This window comes from Kryptolebias marmoratus, linkage group LG2 (genome assembly GCF_001649575.2).
Source record: "Kryptolebias marmoratus isolate JLee-2015 linkage group LG2, ASM164957v2, whole genome shotgun sequence".
NCBI lineage: Eukaryota > Metazoa > Chordata > Actinopteri > Cyprinodontiformes > Rivulidae > Kryptolebias > Kryptolebias marmoratus.
Window position 1 is genome coordinate 32150133 of NC_051431.1, and position 24736 is coordinate 32174868.

General features: G+C 38.7%; 1 protein-coding gene across 5 annotated transcripts in view; it reads right to left on the minus strand.

Annotated features, from left to right (window-relative positions):
• Positions 1-1978: 1978 nt before the first annotated feature.
• The window catches only part of clcn2b (chloride channel, voltage-sensitive 2b), a 204581-nt gene continuing 181823 nt past the window's right edge, over positions 1979-24736 (minus strand). For all 5 annotated transcript variants that reach the window (XM_017436968.3, XM_017436967.3, XM_017436971.3 and 2 more), the window contains 4 exons: positions 16689-16724; positions 14088-14192; positions 7434-7520; positions 1979-5253 (listed from right to left, as the gene is read on the minus strand). In XM_017436968.3, coding sequence (XP_017292457.1) covers positions 5059-5253; positions 7434-7520; positions 14088-14192; positions 16689-16724 — 423 coding nt within the window. In that variant the 3' untranslated portion in view covers positions 1979-5058. The remainder of the gene's footprint in view (positions 5254-7433; positions 7521-14087; positions 14193-16688; positions 16725-24736) is intronic.

The window sequence follows — 24736 nt, forward strand, 5'->3', positions numbered from 1 at the left end:
TTTTTCAGCTCTCTCTCTGGTTTGGCCCTCACGGTTTGCTGTAGAGTTCAGTCCATAAGTAATAAATAAAAGGTCTGGTCTCATCAAAGCTGCTCTGACTGAAGGAGAAGAAAGAAGGGAGGGTAATTAACCCTGAGTCAGTGCTTAATCAGGGAGGAGGGGCATCATCTACAGTTAAGGCTGCAGCTTGAGAGACTTTCACAAGGTTTCCCAAAGGCCAAATTATCTCTGAAATAAATGCATAATGCAAGACTGAAAATAAAAACAACCCCGATTCAGAAAAAGTTGAGAGGCCCTGTACAATGTAAATAAAAACAGAATGCAATGATTTGCAAATCTCGTAAACCCATGTTTTATTTACAAAGGAACACAGTAAACACAGCAAATGTTTAAAACTAAGAAATTGTGCCATTAACTAAAGGGTCATTTTGAATTTGATGGCAGCAGCACATCTCAGAAACATTAACTACAGAACAGTTTTCCACTTTGCTTCAGTCCATTTTAAATGAGCTTTAACCCAGAGAAGATGGTGGCGTGTTCTTCTTTGCATGATAGAGCTTTCAGCAGCATATGTGGATGGGACACTGAACTGTGTTTACAGACAGTGTTCCTGAGCCCATGCAGTGATGTCCAGAACAGAAGCAGACTTGTTTTTAACAGTGCCACCTGAAGATCACCTTGCTCTTTGTGCACAGAGATTTCTCCAGATTCTTGAAATTTTTGATGATATTATGAACTGTAGACATATTATTTAAAGTGTTCTCAATTTTCCATACAGGAACATTATTTTGAAATTGTTCCACTGAAATTGTTACTTTTGAAAGATTCAATCTCACTAAAATGCTCTTTTTATACCCAGTCATAGAGTTATATAAAAGTCTGCATTGCTTATCCAGCCCCTTGTCGTGGAGAAGCTAAGATGGCGTCCTGCTCACAGCAGACATAACAACTGATTATCAACATAATAAAGATAGACTTTTTACTGAAGACGTTGCTCTCTGGTGTATACATACAATCTAAATGCACCTCTAGTGTTAAAAAGCTAATTAGAAACCACTATTAAAAGTGTCGTTTTAGGTACTATAGCCTTAATTAACAGCAAGCCCAGCTGGATCTGTGTCCCAAATTATTTTTAATCTCTTTACAATACCTTAACATAATTCAGAATTAATGTTAATATCATACACTAATCATAAAACAGCTAGATATTATATAAGGAAAATATTTTGTGTATAAATAATGATGATCAGTCACTAATTTATGACTGACTTCTAATGGTTCCAAGACTTTTCAACTATTTGATGACTTTGTACCTACATACACGTGTACAAACAAACACTGTGTTTACACTATTAAAAATGAGAAAAGGTAAAAAGAATTCAACAAGGATTCATGTCAAAACTTTGAAAATTAAACATTAACAGTTTAGATAAACATAAATATCTTAAAATAAATAGATTTTAGACCTCACCGTGCAAAGTTCCCCAACTGTACCTGAAGCTAGCTACCTTTGTTATGCATCAAAGTTCAAGGTCAGATCACATTCACACTTGGTAAATAAGATCAAATCTGCATACTTGTGAAATGAGACATTTTCCAAATTCGTAGCACACACAACTTTCTGGTATTTTTCCGCACTCAGCCCCTAATCAAGGATGTTTAGCCAATTTTGAATAACACCAAGTGCAGACGTTTGCCAGTTTTGGTAAAGGGTGCCTTTGCTGCAGTGCATCACAAGGTCACATGACCAGTGCAATTGTTAAATATAACTGTATGTACCCAGTCCTCTCACTGAGCTGATGCTAATCAACTTCATTAGTTGGAAAAATCATTCATACCACTTAATTTTACAGCTTTGTTGCCCCTGTCGCAACTTTTTGAGATGTATTTACACCAACAAATTCAAAATGCGCTTTAAAAAAGTGCAAATTCTTAGTTTAAACATTTGATGTCTTATATAAAATATGGGTATATGAAATATGTAAATCATTGCATTCTGTTTTTATTGACATTTTAAACAACAACCAAAAGTTCTCAAAACTGGATTTGTATAATGCTGAATTTCGTTTGCTTTTGGAAAACCTTCTCTTTCAAATTTACTGCATCACACAGACTGAGCTTCTGGATCTCAGAAAACATTTTTACTCTTTTTCAGGTTTCTTTACAAAAATAAGGGTATCTTGCATTCATGTCATCAGTTAAAACAGGGTTACAAAATGAGATGAACAACTGTTATTGCACAAACTGATTACCAAAAGGCAAATCATCAATACACACACACAAAAAATAATCAAAATACAACTTTCAGTTTGATTATTTCAGACTGATAAGATGCAGCTACTTTGCTCCATGTTTGTCTGAAAGAAAATGAGATGAAACATCTGCAGCAATGTAAAAAGGATCTTGCACATCGATGAAAATCAATAAAAAGCACAAACAAATGAAGAAATCAGTAAATTGCAGTCAGTCCCTGGGGTGAGCAGCCACGGGGATTTCTATGGTGACAATGGCAGACTGCTCTAACGTTTTAATGTGTTTGAGAAAAGTGCCGTATCTGCATGTGTATGACGAGAAAACCAGCTGAAGAAGAGAAGAAGAGGAGGCACTTGTGGAATGAACACGTTGATGTCTTCACAATCACAGTTCTTCTGTTTTAACATCAGACTGACACTGGAAGCCTCCGTGTCATATGCACTTTAAAAATGTCTCAGACAGCATGTCAAATATAAAAATATTAATGATCATTGCAATCAACTTTTAAATCATCAAAATGTGACAACATAATATAACAAATAAAAACCATGTCCAACTTTTCTTTAAAAAAAGAGAACAGTCAGATTCGTTAAGACATAAATCATGATTTTAAAATTAAAGGAATGATATTAAATATGTAAGTTTCATAACCCAAACTCCGCATATCCAATTCAAAATCAGATAATGAATAAAACTCATCAGAGAGTTATCAGAAAATACAGACACAATATCACTCTCATGTTGAATATAATTTTTGTCTCAGTTTTGTTTGGTACATTTGAATCGTCTAAAATAAATGCCACGTTCGTTCTTGCACACAAAGTCATGCTGAGAAAGAAGCCTTTCAGAAATATCAAACTCACTGAAAGCATTGCACATGGCAACAGAGTTGGGAGTGTATATAAAGCATCAAAACTGTAAAGGGTAAAAAAAAGTAGAGATTTAGAAGAAAAAATTATTAATGTTTTTCTGTCAATATATAGAAAGAACTGAAAAACTCGAAGCATTATGGAAGACATGAATTATTAAACAACATATTTTCTGTTTGTCATGTCAGGAAAAAGAAACTGTATTAAAGTATTAAAGCCTCAGGATGTTGGCTAACTGGACCGAGGATGTAGAGCAACAATACAATTTTCTGGATGTTGTCTAATTAAACTTTGTCTAAAAGTATCTCTGTCAGTTGTAGATTCCCTGTATTAGTTTTACATTTTCTAATTGTGCTTCTTTAAGTGGTTCTTTAGTTAAGTGAGCATGTTCAAAAAAATTGTGGGACATATTTTATCTTAACCCATTTCAAGAGCACTAGAGCTGTATCTGACAGAAAACACAGCCTGGTCTAAAAACCATACTAAAGATAAATAATTATTGAAAAACTAGTCCAAACCTGCGTGACATCATTTCTAAAGTGTACTCCAGTAAATTAAACCATAAACATGGGGGTGGTAGCTAAAATGGGTACAAAGTGAGCCAAGGCAGATACGATGTGGGCAATAAGGGCTAGAATACAATTTTGCAAGTTATGCACAGGAAAACATATTGTGATTTTTACAAACTGTTTTTAAAAGATGCAGCCAAACTTTGTTGCAAACACTAAAAACCAATTCTGAGTTACTTACCAGCCTCTATTGAGATACCTAGTGTCATACCATCTGAACTGTATCTTTTTGGGTTGTGTGTTTGAGATATGGTGATAAATGTTAGCTGGTATTATGATCAAAAGCAGACTGATGATGCCCAAAGCAGCTGGTTAGGTAATAATGTGTTCATTCCTACCAATGACCATTGGCTTCCTGTTTGCTTTCTTTCCCCTCCCCTGCTTCCTGCTCTCTTCATGCACTTCAGCCATACTCTGAGGGCAGATTGAAAAGTATATTTAGATAAAAAAAAAAAAAAAACTGAAAGAAAAAAACAGCCACTCAACAGCATTATTGCAATTATTTGTTTGTGCGCATTTTTTGCATCTGCCTCACGTTATGCGAGGCTGTAGCTACAATATGAAAGGACGAAACGGGTGCCTCTGACGCTGCTAACAGGCTGCACTCTTAACTTGACCATGAAAGTCTTTCAGTGAGTATGCAGAGGCAACAAGGTGGTAGACAGAGGAAACTACACAATATTTAGGCATCCGTTTCATTATCAGCTCAGTGCTTGTTAGTGTGATGAACTGCAGTGCCAGTGCCAGTCAAGCTCAGATCATCTGATTTGTTAGGACAAAAACTAAAGAAAACAAACACTAAATTGTGTTCTGAAGGCAGTACAAAAACCTTTAGGATAAAGTCACTTGCACTCACATTTTCTTGTTTCACACATTCACACATGACACACACACATTACAGTTTTCTTCCATTGGGGAGTTTCATTCCTAAAGTGGAAGACTTGCTCAAAATATAAATTTTCAGATTTAATGCTCGATTCAAACTTAAAGTATACACAAGCAAAAACATCCCTTAAAAAATCTAGTCCCAGCTTGATCAATGTGTTCTTTTGTGGGCTCCCAAGGCTACACAAAGAGCAGGGCACAGGCAGGTGCTCCGCTCCTCCTGCAGAGTGTCTGGCTTGGTTAGTGCAAGGCTCTTGGACAAATCACTAAGTGGGTCATGAAACAAAACGGGTGGCATGGAAGAAGTAGAGGTGCAGCTGAGGAGAGGTGAAGAGGCTTGTGTAGCAGTATAACGCTTTCCACAAATAAATATTGATCCTTTGCCCTGAGGAGTTATGCATGTTTGTGGCTTTGGAGCTTCAATACCTCAGTGTGTCCTCCACCTTCTCATATCTCAACTGATCTTTGTTTCCCACTGCCTCTCACTGGGACTTTTCATCAGACTCTGACGGGGTGCGATCACCAGGCAGCGACACACTCTTGTGGCGGTCCCACAGCTTGTGGAGTTCAGTGGCCTCAGTCTCGCTGCTGCTGGTGCCGCTGTCCCTGAAACTGGCCAGAGGTGGACGTACCTTCACGCCTTTCACTGTCACTGAGCCCTCAATGGCTTTACGGAGCTGGAAGAGCAAATAAAAAAAGTTAGAAAAGAAGGTACAGCTAGCCCAAACATATACTCAAATTGAAGCACCTATAGAAAGTGAATGCATTCTCAAAACCCATGTCATTATTTATGCTACAGCTCTGTTTGTGGCTTTATCTGTAAAGACCCCAGTGGACATAGACAGTTTGAAGACATTTGGGGCCACACAAATGTAGATTTGCACTGTTCTTCGAATGGACCAGCCTCTGTCAAAGAGTCCTTTTGAGTTTTAAATGTAATAGGATTACATTTACTCCTTCTGAGTATCTCTGGAGTATCTGAGTGGTGTATGCAGTTCAGAGCAGGGAGGAATGTGCAGACTTTAGATATTAGAGAAACCAAACAGCCTCTCCACAGATACATGGCACAACTCAGGAGAGTAGCTTCTCAGGATAGGACTCAGCTGTTCACCTACACCTCAAGGATAAAGGTGGTTAAAAAGCTCCTCGGTGGCAGGGCTCCGGGGGTGGATGAGATTCGCCCGGAGTTCCTTAAGGCTCTGGATGTTGCAGGGTTGTGTTGGTTAACGCGACTCTGCAATACTGCGTGGACATCGGGGGCAGTTCCTCTGGATTGGCAGACCGGGGTGGTGGTCCCCTTATTCAAAAAGGGGGACCGGAGGGTGTGTTCCAATTACAGAGGGATCACACTCTTAAGCCTCCCTGGTAAGGTCTATTCGGGGGTTCTGGAGAGGAGGGTCCGTCGGATNGTCGAACCTCGGATTCAGGAAGAGCAGTGTGGTTTTCGTCCTGGCCGTGGAACACTGGACCAGCTCTATACTCTTAGCAGGGTCCTTGAGGGTGCATGGGAGTTCGCCCAACCAGTCTACATGTGTTTTGTGGACTTGGAGAAGGCGTTCGACCGTGGCCCTCGGGGAATCTTGTGGGGGGTGCTCCGGGAGCCCCTTTGATACGGGCTGTTAGGTCCCTTTATGACCGGTGTCAGAGCTAAGTAAGTAACTAGGTAAGTCAGTGTGTGGAGCCTGCCAACGTCACTGAGAGAAGCTAGAAATGACTGATTCTCATGTCTGAAGAATTCTTGCAAGTCACATTGCCTACTCTGGCATGAAATGAAGAGTTGTGAAAACAGCTGACAGTCATCTTTGAGTGTCTTCTCCTTTGAGTTTCCAGCTTGAGTTGATGCTTTTTTGAAGGAGTTGTTCTTCTTCTTTATAGCCTAACAGAATGTACATTCATCTTCATTCTGCAGTCCCTCCATGAATGACTGAAAATGGTCTTTGCCTAGTTGAGGGTGAGTAGTGACCATACTGGCAAGGATGGGATCAGAAACATTCTTGGTGTCAAGTGCTAGCACACCAGCTGTCTCTTCTTGAAAAGGATTTCCCATATCTGTAGCAACTACTTGGAGCCATAGATGAGAGTTAGGCCAGTGGTGAAGTCCAGTGACAGTCGTCCATCCATGTGACGTGGCTGACATATGAACAAAGATACTACTTCTACCACTGAACCCCTATAACTCAAACACTGAAAGCCATGAATCTGTAGGCTATCATCATGCAAATCATAAAAATTGTTGAAACTGACAGAAATTTTCAACAAAACTTGTTTTCGGGAAAAATTGTGGTGGCCATATTGAAAAATGGCCGCCATCTCGAAAATTTGAAAGGCCAATCGGGCATAATTGATCAGAGACCTCTGGAGGGTAACTATACAGACTTTGACACTTTTATCCTAATTTGCAGGATTCTCTGGGAATCTGGACGTTAACAGCCTCACTGTTATCAACATTCAACTTTCCACTTGCTGAATGATTCAGAAAGATTGAGTGGTTGTTTCTGAGGCCGGAGAGATGGAAGAGAGAAACACAGAGTCGATCCAGACAGCAATATTTAGCAGCCTTTTTTCTGTCGCTGTTTATCACAAACAGAGGGAAGGCAAATCATTGTAGAAGACTGAAGGCCTTTGTTTGTGTGCATGAAAACAGCAGTGACAGTCTTATATGAATAATAAAAAAAAACATGCAGTTTGTGTACAGGAAATTTTAAAATATTCTTACGTTAAATATTTAGAAAGCAAGAAGGCACTTCTAAAAATAATGACATTTCATATGCAATTATGTATGAAATTATGCAATTATGTATGAAATGTCAAATAAAAAGGAAGCAAAAAAAACTACATTGAGACACTGAAGACTTACCTCCTTGAGGGAAACCACCCCAATGAGGCGTCCGATGCTGGTGACGTAGGCATGGTCAAGGCCCAGCAGAGAGAAAATGGTGTGAGTCTATAAGAAAGGGATGGTGAGAACGAATCGTTAAGTAAACCAGGGAAAGCACTGAATAGAAATTGTGGCTGGAAACTGAGCTCATTTAGAGCAATGCACCACTGACTTTAATTATCCAAGAGTTCATTCTCACTATATTTAAACTGTTTAGCTAAATTGGATACAGCCAGTTTGAATGTTGCTGTACGAAACACTAAAACTGTACTGCTAATGCTAAATAACCGCTGCTATAAGAGGAAAAAAGTACTATCAAAAGTGCAGACAGAAAAAGTTGTGGGTGCTACACAGCACTTCACCCTCCTTTGCCACTACCACTTCTGTCAGCCCGCAAAAAATGCAAAAGTGCAAGCCATTTACCATTACCATGTACCCAGTTTTTGCTCAAATCTTTATGACCAATGAATGACCACAGAATGAGTACACTGCTTTTAACTGTCAGTGAACAATATGTAGGAACAGCCCAATAGAGGGTAAATAGTCTACACTCATGTCTGCATGTTTCTAATTCACTTATTCACACAGATATACACATATAGTGCATACTGGACACTGTATATACAACATTTTTACATTTTCATTTATACACTGATAAGCATTTTAAGGACAGTGATGTCCCAGTCTTTTACACAATGACCCTTCAGCACACTGAAGAGGCCAAAGAATGAAACCCCTTATTCTTCACCTTCCTACCAATGGGCTAAAGCTAACAGGGGCAGAAAATCAGAATCAAAGACTTAAAGAAGTAAAACACCAACAAGGTCATTTGATGTGGTTGTTTAAAGAATAAAAACTAGTCAGTACATCAGAGAGCTATACTACAAAGAGTTCAAAATCGTAGTGGCCTGGCTTTACAAAACCTAAGAAGCTACTAAGAGATATGTAGCACAAATGGTGGTTCTGATATTACTTTAACTCAGACTGTTTACTTTTATTCTCTGTGCGTTCACATAAAAAAGGGCTGTTTCAGACATTTGACACTCTCTCTGCTCAAAGTACATAAATGGAACTAAGAAAGTTATATGCCAACAAACAAACCTAACAAACACTTGGAGGAGTTTATCAAAAAGTGTTTCATAGACTCGATGTTAATGAACCGTGTGAATTTTTGAATTCAGATAGTCACTTCAAGGGGGTGAATATTTATGTAGTCACTTAATTTACATTATATATTTTCATTTAATTAGTATTGCTATGTCAAAATTTGATTTCACTCTGACAATGAAAGTTTTTTTGGAAAGAAAGCAGTTTACTTCTGACTGTGGTTGATTTATGACAGTAATAAGAGAATAAAACATCCAAGGAGGTGAATACTTTTTATTGGCACTGTATTTCAGTGCACATGTTCAAACCCAACAAAGTCTGGACATATTTTTATCCTGGAGAAAGAGTAGTGCAAAGTTTATCAACTGTATTTAGTTAATTTAATGCTGTTGTTTAAAATACTGCAAACCATGCACATTTTTTACAACTGTTTTTGTGATTGTTCAATATTAAAATAAAATTGAAGTTTTCAGTATGACTGGTTTAAATTTTAATTGCCCAGTGACAATCTCTTCATCATAGAGCTAAATAAATTCATATTCATAGCTAAATATAAAATGTATATTTGACAGAATTGAGTTTAGTCTTTATATCAGACCCTCTGTAAAAGTCCCAGTTCTTTAGAAAAAAGTATTTCTGCTAAGAAATATCAAAGACATACAGACACACATATATATATTTGTCTCGGTGAATTTTAATAGCTGATAAATAGATTAGTTGATCAACAGAAATATGTACCTTTTTCTCTTCTAGACTTATCTAATAAAGATTAAATTTAAACCTAAATGTTGGGACTAGTTTCTGAAGAACAGCCTTTGACAAGTTATGTTTTTTCTTATGTGATTGAAAATACTTTTTTTTAAAGTATTCAATATTTTACAGCAGTGATCCAGCTTCCAAAAATTGTTTCTTTAATGAAAATACTAAAACTTGGGTTTTCTTTTAGCCCTAAAAGCCAATATGTTAAGTTTGCAATTGCAAGATACACCAAAATCTCCAACAGTGACTGAAAAAACAAGTTGTTACACACAGTAAATATTCCATGACAAAAAAGAATTGCAAACATACAACAACTAAATAAACATGTATAGAAGCTAGAGAAAGGATACCTATCCTTGCAGAGGTAGTGTTTAATATGCTGAGAGATTGTGTGTGCTACTGGCTTTGAGCAGCGAGCAGAGGGAGGGGAAGGAAATAGATTGGTGCAGAATCCCTGTTAAATGTTTAAAGAGTATTCACAGCAAGCCCCGAGGACGTTGGAAAGAGAAGGTGGCGTTATAAATGGAGGACATTAGGTGCTGCCACCGCCGCTGGCAAGCCAAAGTTCCTCTGTGCACATCTGCTAGGCAGGAAGTATTTCAACTTTCAATTCTGTTTGTGTGGTTGTATTCTTGTGTGTGTGTGTGTGTGTGTGTGTGTGTGTGTGTGTGTGTGTGTGTGTGTGAGCGTGTGTGTGTGTGAGCGTGTGCCGAAGACAAAACTTCCTCCAAGGTAAATAAATGTGCTGCAATAAGGGAACTGAAGAGCCTTAACTTTACTTTATGCTGCACTTTCACTTTTACTCTGCTATGAAACTTTGTTTTTTTTTCATTGCTTGTCCCCCTTCAATAAACAAAAATAAATAAAATATTAAAATAAATTTTTTTATTTAGGTTTGACTAAATTTACTTTGCTTGTTGAATGAAATCTGAAGTTTGTCAAAAGATTGTGCATACAAAATGGGGTAGAGAGCATCAGATTGGAGTACCAAGCAAGACATTTTTCACTCATCAGTACTGAAGTCGCTGGCACTTTCAGCTCCTGACAGATGGTTTAACGTCACATCAGCTGACCTGCAGTACTACTGCTGTACAGCAGCCACAAACCAGTACCCGCTGTGATGTATATTCTTGGAAATATGTGTGCCGGAGCCATGTTAGCACCATCACAGCTGCCAGCACCATCTGAAGCCTAATTAGGAGCATTACCCTGACATGGAATTAGGCTCATAAGTTCATGAGTAACATCATGAATGAAGCCTATCATTTAATTCAATTTGACTGAAGGAGTACAAAAAACTATTCCCAACGCTGTCTGCATCTGAGGAACAAGTTGCAAAATAATGCAAGTATTGTTGAGACTTGGTATTGAGCAATTGTTATTGAAAATGATTCAGATCAGGGACAAAAACAAAATCTTGTTCGGGACATCCCTAAATAAAACACAAACATACTGACTGTATTACACAAATAACTGAGAAATTAGGGAGCTCAATGACCATACCATACATTGGTTATTTCTACTGACATGACCTGTTTTACTATCCATCAGTTTACAAAATAACTAACCCTGCAGGTATGCTTCACATCAGTGGTGCATTTGTAACCCAACCCTAACAAAGTAAATGGTCCACAATTTCTATAACACCTTTTTAACCTCTTCAGATTCTGCAAGGCATCTCACAGTTTCTCATTCACACACTCATACAGTGCTTTCATTAATATATTTTTACACACTATAGACAGTCCTTTTTTATATTCTCCCTCAAACATCAACAAGCATATTGTTGGGCAGTGGGGGTGACCTACCCAAGGAAACTGACACATTGCAGGGACTGGGGATCAAACCCCCAACCCTCTGATTAAGGAACAAACACTCAACCCACTCGACCAAGCGGCCAATTAGGAAACATTTGGTTTGTCAAGTAGGAAAACTATTATAAATGAGCTTCATAAGCTGTCCACTGGGGTCACATTTCTGATAATAACATGGGTGGATCTAAAGTAAAAGTAAAAAACAAAAACAGACTTCTATGCTGTATGATACACTTTGCGTCTCATCTGAGGAGACTTGTATTCAGTTGTTTTTTTTTTACCTTTCTTTGGATTTACCATGTCCTGGATAACTGAGGATCTACACAAGCACAACGTGGGCAGTTGTTTTTAAATTAGGCTGAAAATGTGTTGTCCCATGTCAGGTGGTACAGTACAAGCCACTGTTTTCTTTTGTTTGTCATCACATGTTTTAGCTTATCTGCTTTGTGTTTACATGTTGCCATGGCAACACTGGAACTCTGTTTCTTTTTGGGGCCTGCCATAGAAAAGCAAGGGAAGGTATATAGGCACCTATTATTCTGCACCTTGAAACTAGACTCTTAATTATTTATTTCTCTTCAGTCTCCCTTCATGAAGCCTGAACCATAGCATGCACCCCCACAACGTATGTATCAAAACGTGCGGCTTGATCTCAAGAAGTGGGCTATCATTTTTTCATTGGCAATTGGAGTTACCGTGGGAACGTAATTCACAAAAAAACGACACCATTATAACCCACAGGCAGTATACAGAGTGGTCACATGACCTGGAGGGTGAAGGTCTGTGAGCAGAACATCTTTTAGGACACGTACACAAATTATGTATCAAAACGTAGGCATTTTTGTCTTCTTTTAGGCAATGTTTCTATTTTTCCTGTAGACTTCATAGTTTTGTCTCAAGTAGCCCCAGAAGGCAGATTGACCCCTCCAGATCTTGTATCTTTTCCATTTATTTTTGTCATAGTTTTTTCTGATCGTGGTGTGAGGGATGTTTTTTAAGTTCTCATGTCTCTGACATAAAGCACTGTAGAAATGTTAAATTTTCAAGTAATGAAAACCAATCTCTCCTTTCACTCACGGTCCAAGAATTTTTCAATCTGCCTTATAGTTTTTGTACAGCGACTGTTTGTTCGGCAGTTTCTTTCTCATTGAAATACATTGGAACTCCACACAAACTGTTAATTTCTTACTGCCGTTTGAAAGCTCACTACTTCAGCAGACTTCCACCTAGAAACACCATTCAAAGTTTGAACAAAACATAAGACATTCAACTATTACTGAATGAAACAGGCCCTGCGATGGACTTGCGACCTGTCCAGGGTGTCCCCTGCCTCTCGCACAGTGACTGCTGGGGATAGGCACCAGCTACCCGCGACCCGGAATGGAGAAGTGGTTAAAGAAAATGGATGGATGGATGGATGAATGAAACAGCTTTTTGATATCTTGTATAGTTTTTTATTATCTCAGTTTAAAAAAGTTGAAAGTTTAGTGTCTGAGCCTCCTGTCGTGCTGCGTTGCCGTGGTGATGGAATGTTCAGGTGTGACATCACGCAGAGCCTGTGTGGGTTTCTGTGTGTGTATTTTCAGCTCTTGTTCAACACATAGGCTTTGCCAAGTCATCCCTGCTAATGGTACTCATTCCTTGCTAATGCTAAATGTGCTGATTTCGGCCATTTTGTACTCCTTAAAGTTTCTTTCAGCTTCAACTCAGTCATTTATAGACATATGAGGCTAAAATTTGGTGTGGTAGTAGATGAGACAGAGCGCCATCGCATACTAAATGCTAACTAAAAATATCAACATGGCCGCCAAAGCAAATGAGGTAAAATTTCAGACACAAACTTCTACGTGCTCTAACTCGGCAACCGTGTAACGTAAGAAGGTCAAACTTCACAGCTAGAACCCTCATGGGTCAGGAATCAATGCTAGGGATTTTAAAGTTCTAAGGTCAAAGGTCAAGGTCACAAGAGCCTATGTGCGCTAACTCTGCAACCATGTACAGTAGAAAGGTCCAACTTTATAGATGGACTCCTGATGGTTCAGGTATCAGCGTTTTGGATTTTGAGATCAAAGGTCAAGGGTCAAGTTCACATGCGTAAGAAGGAATTAACTCTAAAACTGTGTACCGCAGGAAGGTCAAACTTCAAAGAAGGACACCTCATGTATCAAGGATCAGCCCTTTATGATGCCTGTCTACAGCTGACCAGCTCTTGGAGTCCTCCTCATTCAGTATAAATGCACAAAGTGATGCAGGCCCCACCAAAGTTTCTCCAGGACTTTTCTAGTTGGACTTATTACTGTGTGTTGATGAATGCCAGATGCTTTGTAACCTATGCTTTTTGTATTTCCTTCTGTAAAACAATGAGTTTGTACTGTAAGTTACATGATTACATGCCACCAAAATTGGAATGAGTGCCAAAAAAAGATGAGAAAATGGTGTGAATAGTGAGAGATGTTTTGTGTTCTTGTTATTTTCTACAACAGGTCAGCCTGGCAAGCACAGTAATAAATGTTTAAGTTATGCTGTTTTAAATGCATTATATTATTCACACCGTTTTACAATCAGAAAAGAGACTTATTATTAGGCTCTAGTCACTGGACTATCAGCTTAAAACTATTATTGTCATGTTTATTTTGCAGATTTCACGTTGTTTGGTGGTTCCTCAAATGGAATAAAGAGACCTAATATCAATATGAAGATTGGATTCTTGAAACTGGTGTACTTATACATGTCTAGAATAAACTTCCAACAACATTCTAGTCTGCAACATTTGTTTTTGCTTTAAATTAAAGCCTAATGTAAAAAAATCTGAATAAATATGGGAATAAATTTCCATAGGTTTTTTGTTCTGAACACAACTTTGGGTGGCAATGTGCAACTCTAAACAACACAGACATGGATAAGAAGGCTCATTAGTGTTGCAGTAAGAGACACAAAGTATTTCCAATCAGACCTTATGCAGTGATGTGCGCTCCACCAGCTGGAAGGGGGCAGGGTCAATCTTGCAGGTGCTGAAGTCGACTTGCTCATCAAGCTGCTTCTCCTCCCACTCTGCAATCTGAAAATCATACAGATAAGTCATTTTCAGTACAATTTTGGTGAGTTAAACAAACAATTTGTTAAAGTCAAAGGCTAAAGACCGTAAACAGTATTTATTTTTTTACAGCCAGGGTTTGTTGACTAATTTTATTTTATTTCTTGCTTTTTGCTGTGATTGTAAAGCTTGAATTGACAAGACATTCAGTACAAACTGATAACAGATGTCTTTGTGAGCAGTGTCAGTCTGTAATCAGATGTGCAAAGACATTAAATATTCCAAACCACCATCTGACAAATCACATCTCCTCATAGATATTAAATGGAACCTGGCAGAGAATTGCATTATAAATCAAGTGACACATACAGCACAACAGCTAGTGAAAAAGGCAGGGAAACAATGGCAGAAGCAGTGACTCTGCAGATCTAACTAAGGTGAACCACATGTGATAGAGCAGGAAACCCAGAGAGATGATGGAGGGATAAAGGAAGAGGAATGTGCATTGGACATACAGGAAATGAGAGGTGCTGTCAATGGATGAATTATGAATTATGTCATATCCAAAAATAAAAGATTCCAGGGTAATTGAAACATCAGGGCATACTGGAAAAACTGATAAGCCAGGTCTGTCAGACTGGGATATGACCAGGTACAAACTGAGATTTCAGTTACACAAATTCATGTTTCAAAGACTGAACAAATTTTACTAACAGGTTAAAAGAAGGTCCAGCACCAGTATCACTTATAAGCCCTTACTACAGTACATGGACTATTACGCAAAACTTTCATTGAACTTTTGTTAAAACTAGTGTCCTGTGGTTTGGGAAACTGCTGCATCTTTTTAGAAATAGAGTTGTAGAGATGTATTAATTTGTGTACTTGTCAGATAAAAACTTTCATCTGGAGCAGTGGTTCAGCTTTTAACTCACACAATAAAAACTGCAGAGACTAATGACTCTGGACATTGCAGACTAAAATATACAAACATTGCTAAAAAGCCATTTAACATAGAGCCTCATGAACCATTAAATCTTTTTTATACATTTATGACTACATTTTCCCTAAAAATGATTTAAAAACCTTTTCAGTGAATGAGTGTAGCAGCATCACGATTGCTTTCACACATAAGGTTTTCTAAATTTGCCACAATTCAGCTATGATAAGTTATGTAAGTCATGGAGAGTGTAGTGGCATCATCATCCTCTGTGAAAGGGGACTCATTGATGGTCTGATAATATTATTTCTTAAAAGACAACTATGAATATTTACATAAAAATTGTTCTAATTCGTAGGAACTGCTTTTAAGCCGTAGTTCATCTCGTATTAAAAAATAAAAACTGTGCTTTTATTTCTTTTTCAACCCTAGCTCAGCATTTTAAAACATTGCATCATGTTTTTAGTCTGGTCATTTGTTCCCACAATGTGAAACAATGTGAGCCCATGCCAGCAACAGAGATATTACCTGGACCTTCCAGGGTAAACATAAATACATTTGCTCATTGGGCAGCTGATTAAAGTTAATTAAACAGCCATCCTGGGAAATAATCATGTAGACGTGGCCTTATTTGGTTGTTTTGTTTTTTGGGGGCTAAAAGTTTCAGTGAACTGTTTTTCAAAATCTTTCTCAAATAAATGTTTATTTTATAGGAACTTTATTAATCAGAGTGAATTGCAGGACAGTGTTGTTTTAGTTTAAAGTTGGTTCTGATTGTTTTTAAAGCTGACTGGTGGTCACAATAAGCTATAATGGGTGACAATCACAGGACAATAGACTCTGCTCTGACAAGGAGCTCTTTTAAGTCACTAATCACTGTATTATATTTCTCCCATATTGTGTCTGTTATGTAATTAATCTCACTAAGATATACTCACAGAAATGCAACTCAAATGGCTCTGAACTGTGTTAATGTCAAAGTAATAATGTAAATGGCTTGCACTTTTATAGCGCTTTATCTAGTCCAAGGACCCCAGAACGCTTCACACTACAATCATCCACACATTCACACACTGATGGTGGTAAGCTACATTGTAGCCACAGCTGCCCTGGGGCGGGCTGACAGAAGTGAGGCTGCCATCACACCGGCACCACCGAGCCCTCTGACCACCACCAGTAGGCAGGGCGGGTGAAGTGTCTTGCCCAAGGACACAACGGCTGAGACTGACGGAGCGGGGGCTCGAACCGGAAACCCTCCGGTTACAGGATGAACCCCTACCTCCTGAGCCACTGTAGTTCAGATGTCTGAATGTATTGTAATCTTTCCAGAAACATCAGCAGACGAAGTTTCACGAAAAGATGACCCTTCCAATTTCATGTCTTAGAAACTTTCTTCAGTCTGTTTACGACTCAAGTCTTTAAGCTTTAACTAAGATTATAAACATGAGATTACTTTGTCATTGTACAAGTCCTTTTTCCACATGTTTAATCACCCTGGAAAGCCTGTTTTTTGATTGGCTAAATAACAGTTTGTGCTGTGCTCTCAAGTTGGAAAATCAGTAAGTAATGTTTGTGTGTCGTACCTCTCTTAGGGTCATGTCGTCTTCCACATCATCATCCTGTAGATGAGAAGTGATAAAAGAACAGTTTGTTCATAAAAGTAGAAGTATTCAGTGTGTACGCTACAACATGAAGAAACACACTGTAAACAAATGGCATATAGACAGTTCCACTCACATGGTTATTACCTCAATAAACATTTGTAATTTTCTATGGTACAAAAGGCATAAAAGCATCTAATTGCCCATGCATCACATCATGAGTGTTATGTTGCGCCACTGTCTCAAGACAGATGGACAGAAATGGGACGAGTGACTACAGTACATTTAATGAGTGCGCAGAATGTGAAGTATGACATGTCAGAGCAGATGATCATCATAATGAAGGATCTGTGGTGAGATCTGAGCTCACCACTTATAAATGACTGACATCCCTGTTTGACTTGAACCAGCAACCACGTGCTTTGAAGAAAAGGACAAAATACTGCAGTGGTCTGGGTGCCTCACAGCTGAGAGGAGAATGTTACTGCATGGTGTGTATGAGCGCCAAGTTGTGTTTAGTCATGTGCTTCAGTACAGGTATTTACTGTGACAATAAAACACACAGGAACGTGGAGAAAGGCGTGAGTGACATGTTGGTATGAATGTGTTCGCAGAAAGAAAAAAATACAAAGAGGTAGAATTGAGAAGGTGATAAAAGTGCTGTTAGAAAGTTCATCTGCTTTACTGTCAAAGAAAACATCTGTGCTTCTGACACCATGAATGTCGGTCCATGTGTAGGGGTGTGTGTGTACAGCACACTTGACTAACACTAAAAATTAAACTAGATAAAAAAATTGATTTGAATGAATGTGTGTAGGTAGAGGCAGTGAGAATCAGACATTTTGTTTTACAGCAGTCACATAATCAGTGAACAACTTTTGTGAGAGCAGAGAAGAAATGTAACAAATAAGTTGTTTGTGTGTTGCACTATTACAAGAAGATTTACTGAGACCATGTTCAAGTGTTTCTTAACTGCAGCAGTTCAGTGTTGGCAGTCAACACAATGTCATTTTTATAATCATGCTGGAGGTAGCATTTTTAAAAATTGTCAGTCAGTGAGTCTTGCCTGTTTGATTTTCGTAAGATCCACAACAATCTTGCCACAGTGTTTCCAAAGACCACACACAGTGCAAAATGGTCTGATTTACTCTAAAAATGTCCACCTGATGGAATGAGGTCAAAGACTCAGAATTTGTCATTAAAGGGGACCTATTCTGCTTCCTTGAACAAGTCAGGACAGGTCTGTGGGCTGTACAGAAGATGTTCATTACATTTAACACACAAAATCATTCTCAGATATTGAGATTTCACCTGATCAGTTCTGCCTGTTCTGAGCTCATTTCAGAATGAGTGGTTTTAGGGCTGCATCACTATTATGCAAATAACCTGGTGCTGGCCACGCCCCCTCCCACAACTCCAAAAACCTAAAAATTCACTGAAGGATTAAGCACTGCGGACCTGACTCACATTTATATCGTTATTAATTCACACACACACAAAAAGAAAAAATAAGGCCAGGATCAGCAGCAGGGTCAGTTTAGTCAGACGCCTCCTCCTCCTCCATCAGGGGGGCTGTTTGCTCCGCCACAGTTCTCCTCTCCTCCACCTCCTTCTCTGGGCCCACAGCCACCCTGGAAGTAATGGTGGATGGTTGCTGAGTTAACCTGCGAGGCTTTGTGTGTCTGACTGTTTTTACTGAGTCTAAAGGGCGTTACATCAGAGAAGGTGGGGGCTGTCACCTCTGACAAACTGCTCGCGCTCAGCTCTGTCGACACTCGAAACTGAAGTTGTATGTAAATGAGCCACACCACCAGCCAATCACAGACAGGCTTTTTTCATTTAATAAAATCATGCGAGAAATGGCTAAAGGGCGATTCCACAAAATTTTTCACTACCTTGAGCGTCTTATCTGTTCTAGTTTCAAAACTAAAATAGTTTTACACTTTGAACCTGGACCAGATTATTCTAAACTAATAGCAAAATATATAAATCCAAGTTTGTGATTTGTGAAACTTCATGAAAAGGCCATACTAGTACTTTTTATGCATCTGGAGCACATTATAAATGTTCCAGCTCCAAATCTACAACACTACAACACTCTTCACACCTGGACTAGATTTTTCTGCAGTAATAGAATATTTAAATCTTAGTGTATGATTTGAAAACCTTTATTTGATTTGTGAAACTTCAAGAAAAGTTGTTTTTTGCACTTTTTGAATCATTTAAGCAGAAGTATTTTATTTTTAAACAACCTTTTAAAAAAAGAAATCTGCCAACAGCTGGAAAAAAGAAAAATGGTGGCTGGTAAAAAAGTGGTTAGTGGAGAAAATGTTTAATTTCCACCCCTGGTTGTAATTGCTGAACATGTGCACAGAAAAGGACAAGGACTTGACCCTAAAACTGTAATTATATATCTGGTAATACTGCTGTCAGGCTTTTAATGAGGTGTGCATGGAGAATGCAAACAGTTAAATCTAAAGTAGTGAATACAAGAATGTTGGACTTTGCCCAGGATTGAGTTTGGGTCGCTCCTACACATTGAAAAAGGTGAGTAGCACAAACAGCACTTTCCTATCTCAATTGTTGTTGTTGTTATCTATTTGTGCATGTGCAGAAAACCTAAGGATTGCAGCCATAAGGAGTGCTCTCATGTGATTTCACACCTCTGCAAGGGGTTTCCCAAAAACATCTACTCTGAGACCTAGATTCAAAAAGCTTTGGTTCCGGAGAAAACAAGGGCTGTTGTCATTCCCAGGTGTCAGCGGAAGACACGGCCTTCTCTGTTAGTGCCCCTAAGTTATGGATTGCTCTGCCTTTGTGTCATAAAAGGTGGGGAGAGAGAGAGGAACCCAGAGCGCAGACTCCTACTCCTTAAATAAACTTACAAAAACAAAAGGAAACAAAAAGGCTGGCGTGGCAGCCAAAACTAAATTCAACTAAATACAAAACAGCGAGGCAAGGTAAGGTGGAAACATGGACTAAAGGCGAGGGACAAAAGACAGACTGTACCTGAGGCAATGAACTGGCGAGGGAATGGAGAAACTGACTGGGTTTTAAAGACAGAGGAATAATTCTGAGAAGTGGGCACAGGTGAGTGATTACAAGTGAAGGCAGGTGGAGATGGGCGTGACAAGTAAACAGACAGAGGAGTAGTGAAAGAATACTGACAAGACACAACAATGACAAAACCAGAACACATAATAACAAAATAAACCAAGAAACAAAACAAAACCCAAATCCTTACACCTTTGCACGTTCCACAGGCCCCTTCACTTTCCTTTTTTAAAACTCGTTGGAAAACTTATTTCTTTTTTTACATTCTTTATTTTTGAAACATTAAGAAGATTACACTAGCTTGATATCATCTCAAGGTCACAGTTCCAGTCTGTGATCAATTACAAAATTCCTTCTCACTCCTATTTCCATTTACAACATAATAAACAAAATGAGAATAAACCAAAAACAGAACAAGAAAAAAAAGAGAGAACAAGGGGTTTGGACCACAGGACCGTGAACTGGTTTAGTTGTACATGGATTGAAAATGTTAATCTTTCCATCTGTTAGATTTCATTAACACACTCTGTCCGCTCAATNGGGGGGGGGGTGTTCAGGGAGGAGCCAGCATTTCGTTTTACAGGCTATTATTAATATTTGATACAAATATTTCGCATTGTCAAGTACAGATTCTGTGTTACCCAGAATAAAGGTGGTGAATTTAAAAGGTATTCTTATATTAAAAATACTTTCAGTATTTTCTGTATTTCTGTCCAGTATTGTCTTTTTACTGTACAGTTCCAAAATATGTGCCAATGGTTGGGTTTGGTTTCCACATCGCCTCCAAAACTTAGCTTCCCCCCAGTACCAGAAATTTTCTCTTTTGGCGTCATAAAAAATCTAAGCAAGCATTTCCAATTAAATTCTCTCCATGAGTGTGAGTTTGTACATTTCCATGATGCCATGCAATAATTGGACCACTCTTCTGTGATTTTCATTTTACTTTCCTTTTCCCATTTTGATTTCACATATGATGTTGAGTGTGTTTTTCTACTCATAAATCCCTTATAAAACTGTGATATCACGCCCTTTTTGGATTTTGCCTAATATGCCATTAATAAATCATTAAGTACTGGTTTCTGCTCATCCAGATGTCTAAAAATTTCCAGATTGAGATAGTGGCGTATCTGTAGATATCTGTAGAAATCCTGCTTTTCCAAGTTATGACTTATTTCAAGTGTCTGAAAATCTTTTATTTGTCCAGTATTGTATTTTCAGTATTATTGTCCAGTATAAATATGTTGTAATACTGTTAGACGGCCAATTACAGAATTCATCATCCGTTTGATTTTAAACAAAATCAGGGTCATAAGCGCACCATCTTATAATTTTCAGGTTTTCATGTAGTTTGTATTCCTATTTAACATCAGACAAGATTTTTAATTGGGATTTTATCCAAGGATCTGTTCTAAATTTTTATCACCCAAGATTGTCTGCAGAGGGGGATCCGGTGTAAGAGTTAATTCAATGTCCTTCCATCGGGCATTATAGCTTTTATAACACAGGTTTATCAGGGGTTTAAGTTGTGCCGAGTAGAAGTAGTTCTTTAGATGCAGTACATTCATGCCCCCTTTTTCTTTTGAGAGTTGTTGTCACAGTTCCATCTGTTCCTGCCATGCCTCTTGCCTCTAGTCATGCCACAGCCAAGTAACTTTCCATTCATCCCAGTTCCAAGCCACACCCATGTTACCATGCCCACACAATCACAGTCATCTGCTTCACTTGTTCTGCCATGCATAAATACTCACAGCACCCAGTCCTTCTCTGCCAGATTATAGAAAGCCTTCAAGCCAGTAGATGTCCAGCGTACTATCCATGACTTTGCCTGATCACGATCCTTGCCTGTTTCTCGACCCACGTCTCTTGCCTGCCCCTTTCTGGACACCTTATCGGACTCTGCTTCCTGGTACTCGACCTCGCTACGTTTCTCTGGACTTCGCCTCTTGGATTTGCCCCTTTTGGATTTGGCTTCTACTCTCGGATTTACTGGTATCGACCCCCTGTCTGGACTTGGATTTCCCCTCTCGCCTCAGCCCCTTTTGGACGTCCCCGTTCGGATCCGAGCAGCAGCTCACGGAGGACTTACCTGTTCCGGTCCCGTTTCCAAGCGGTTACGTGAGTGTCCAGTCCAGAGACTTTGTTCCTGCTATTGGTCCGTTGACAATAAACATCTTAAAACTTTGTCGGTGTATGCCTGATCTGAATCCTGCCAAGTCCTGCCTTGTCAGTTGTAGTGTTTTAAATCTAATTCTTGGCATTGTTCCTAGCCATATAAATCTGGAGAGCATAGTGTCCAACTCTAAAATGTGCTTTTTTGTAATTTCTACCAGTAGAGCTTGGAACAAGAAAATAAATCTTGGTAACAGATTCAATTCTTTGAGTTAGGCTCATGATGGGGGTGACAAGCCATCTAATTTTAGTTAGGAGATTCTTATAATTACAGTTAGTTATACTGGTTATTTCTTTGGGGAGTAGAACACCGAGGTTTTTCAATACAGTCTGGTCCCAATTAAGTTTTAGTTTAGCACTCAAAGATTTCGGGGGGTTATAATTAAATGTCAATATTTGTGTTTTATTCACATTCAATTTATATCCTGCAAACTCACAAAAGCTACTCAGATTTTGAAATAGTGTAGGCAGTGACGTGTTTGGTTCACTTACATACACCAACACATCATCTGCATATAGCACGACCTTGTGTGCATCACCTGAGCTACTTATACCTTTGATGCCTTCAGTTTGCCTTATTAGTTGAGCTAGCGTTTCGATATAAAGTGCAAAAAGTAAGGGAGAGAGTCCACATCCCTGTCTCGTTTTTGATAAATATCCATTTAATTTTATCCATGCATTTGTTCCTGTTTATAGTGACCTGATTATTTCAATAAAATTGGAATGAAAACCAAACCTCATAAGTACTTTATATAGAAAGTCCCAGCTTACAGTGTCGAGGTTAATCACTGTAGTGAGAGACTTGTTTGTTTTAAGCTTTGAGATGGTGCATGAGAGCTCCTGTTCTGTGATATTAGCCACTAATCTTAGATTTTGATCAAATGACAAAACAAGTAGGTTGAGTTGTTCAAGGAATTGTTTAATTTGTTGCCCATCTTTTAAGTTTGGCTGTGTGTATAATTGTTTGTAACAACTTAGGAAAGCTTGTTGGATTTCACTTTGTTTATACAGCTTTACACTATCTTCTGGTTTTAATCCTTTCTTGTAAACACAAGAAGTCTCAACTTCTTTTATTTCATTGTTCAATTCTGATAGTTTTAGTTGGTTTGCTCTCTTTTTTTAAACACAATAAGATATAATTTTACCCCTCATAACAGCTTTTAGTGTGTCCCATACTATTTCTGGACTGACCTCTTTGTTAAGGTTTTCTTTTAGAAATATATTTATATCAAATTTGATTAGTTTTGTAAGGTGTAAGTCATTCAGTTTACTCATATTTAATCTCCACTGTGTATCTCTGGGGTACTCATCTAACTTTATATTTAATAATAGGGGTGCGTGATCAGAGAGGTCAATGTTACAAACCTCATGACAATCTTTTTTAAAAGTGAAAAAATAATCTATTCTTGAGTATACCGTAGGGGCATGAGAGAAACGAGTATAATCGCGGCAGTTGGATATAAACTCCTCCAGATATCTATAATACCATATTCTGTCATTAGAACTTTAATTTTCTTTGTTTAGAAGAGTCAAGCCAGTTGATTGTCCCATTAAATCAAATAGTTTTTTTAATAAAATGAAGTCCCTGCCTGGTGGAGCGTATACATTAAATAATGTTATATTGACTTCATCTACTCTACCTGTTATCAACGAATATCTCCCTTCTTTGTCATTGGTTTCAGAAATAAGTTCAACTGGAACTCCCTGCGATACCAAAGAGGCTACACCCCGCCTATGAGCAGACTTATATGATGAGTAATATATTTTGGAGAAAACCATCCTTTTTAGTTTTTCATGTTCAACAGATGTGAGATGTGTCTGTTGTAACATAGCAATCTGTACCTTTTCCTTCCTCATTTTAGAGAATATCTTATTTTGCTTAACCGCTGTAGCTTCTGCTGGATCAGGTTGATCGGGGGATGGATGATGGTGACCGGGAGTTCCCGTGATGCCATATCTGATATTGCCTCCATTGCGGTCTGGTACATGCGGGTCTCCTCTTCGTAAGACACATGTAGTCTTGCAGGATAGGGGGTTTGGAATTTAATTTTTCCCTCTTTCAGCATCTTCTTTATTTGACTATACTGTGTGTGTTTCTTAAGAATAGCTGGTGGTCGACATAGAAGCGCTCGTTGTTGTTCTGCCAAGCTTTTCTAATAACTTCCACTTTAACCTTGTAACAGGCAAACTTTACAGTGATAGAGCGACACTTTGATTACGCGTTAGTGGGCATGGGGGCCAGGGCTCTGTGGGCTCTTTCAATTTTGACAACTGCATCTTGTGGGAACGGCTTCGGTTGCTTCGTGGTTCTTCCTCATTAATAGTGGCTGTACCCGTCATCTTTCTCCGTCGTGAGACAACTATAGCCTCCATCTTCAGTAAAATCTCCCGTAGAATTGAATCTCAGATGTTTTTGGGTTGTTTTTTTGGTTAGCACAATCAAGCTGCCATCTTGATTGTGACCCAGAACCGCCTCTGAAAACTCATTTCTATTCACTGGCATTTAACCCAATGGGGACTTGATTTTATTTGTTTAGGCCCAAGCAGCGACAGCGCTGCGAAGGCCTATTGGATCTGCTATGTTTCTTATTATTATTAGGCCCGAGCAGCGACAGCGCTGCGAAGGCCTATTGGATCTGCTATGTTTCTTATTATTATTATTAGGCCCGCGCAGCGACAGCGCTGCGAAGGCCTATTGTATTTCGTGGAATTCCTATTATTATTCTTTTGGCTCCAAGATCGCAAATTTGGAGGCCTTAGCATATTCAAAAACTCACCAAACTTCACCGAAAGCTGTCCCCCGTGTG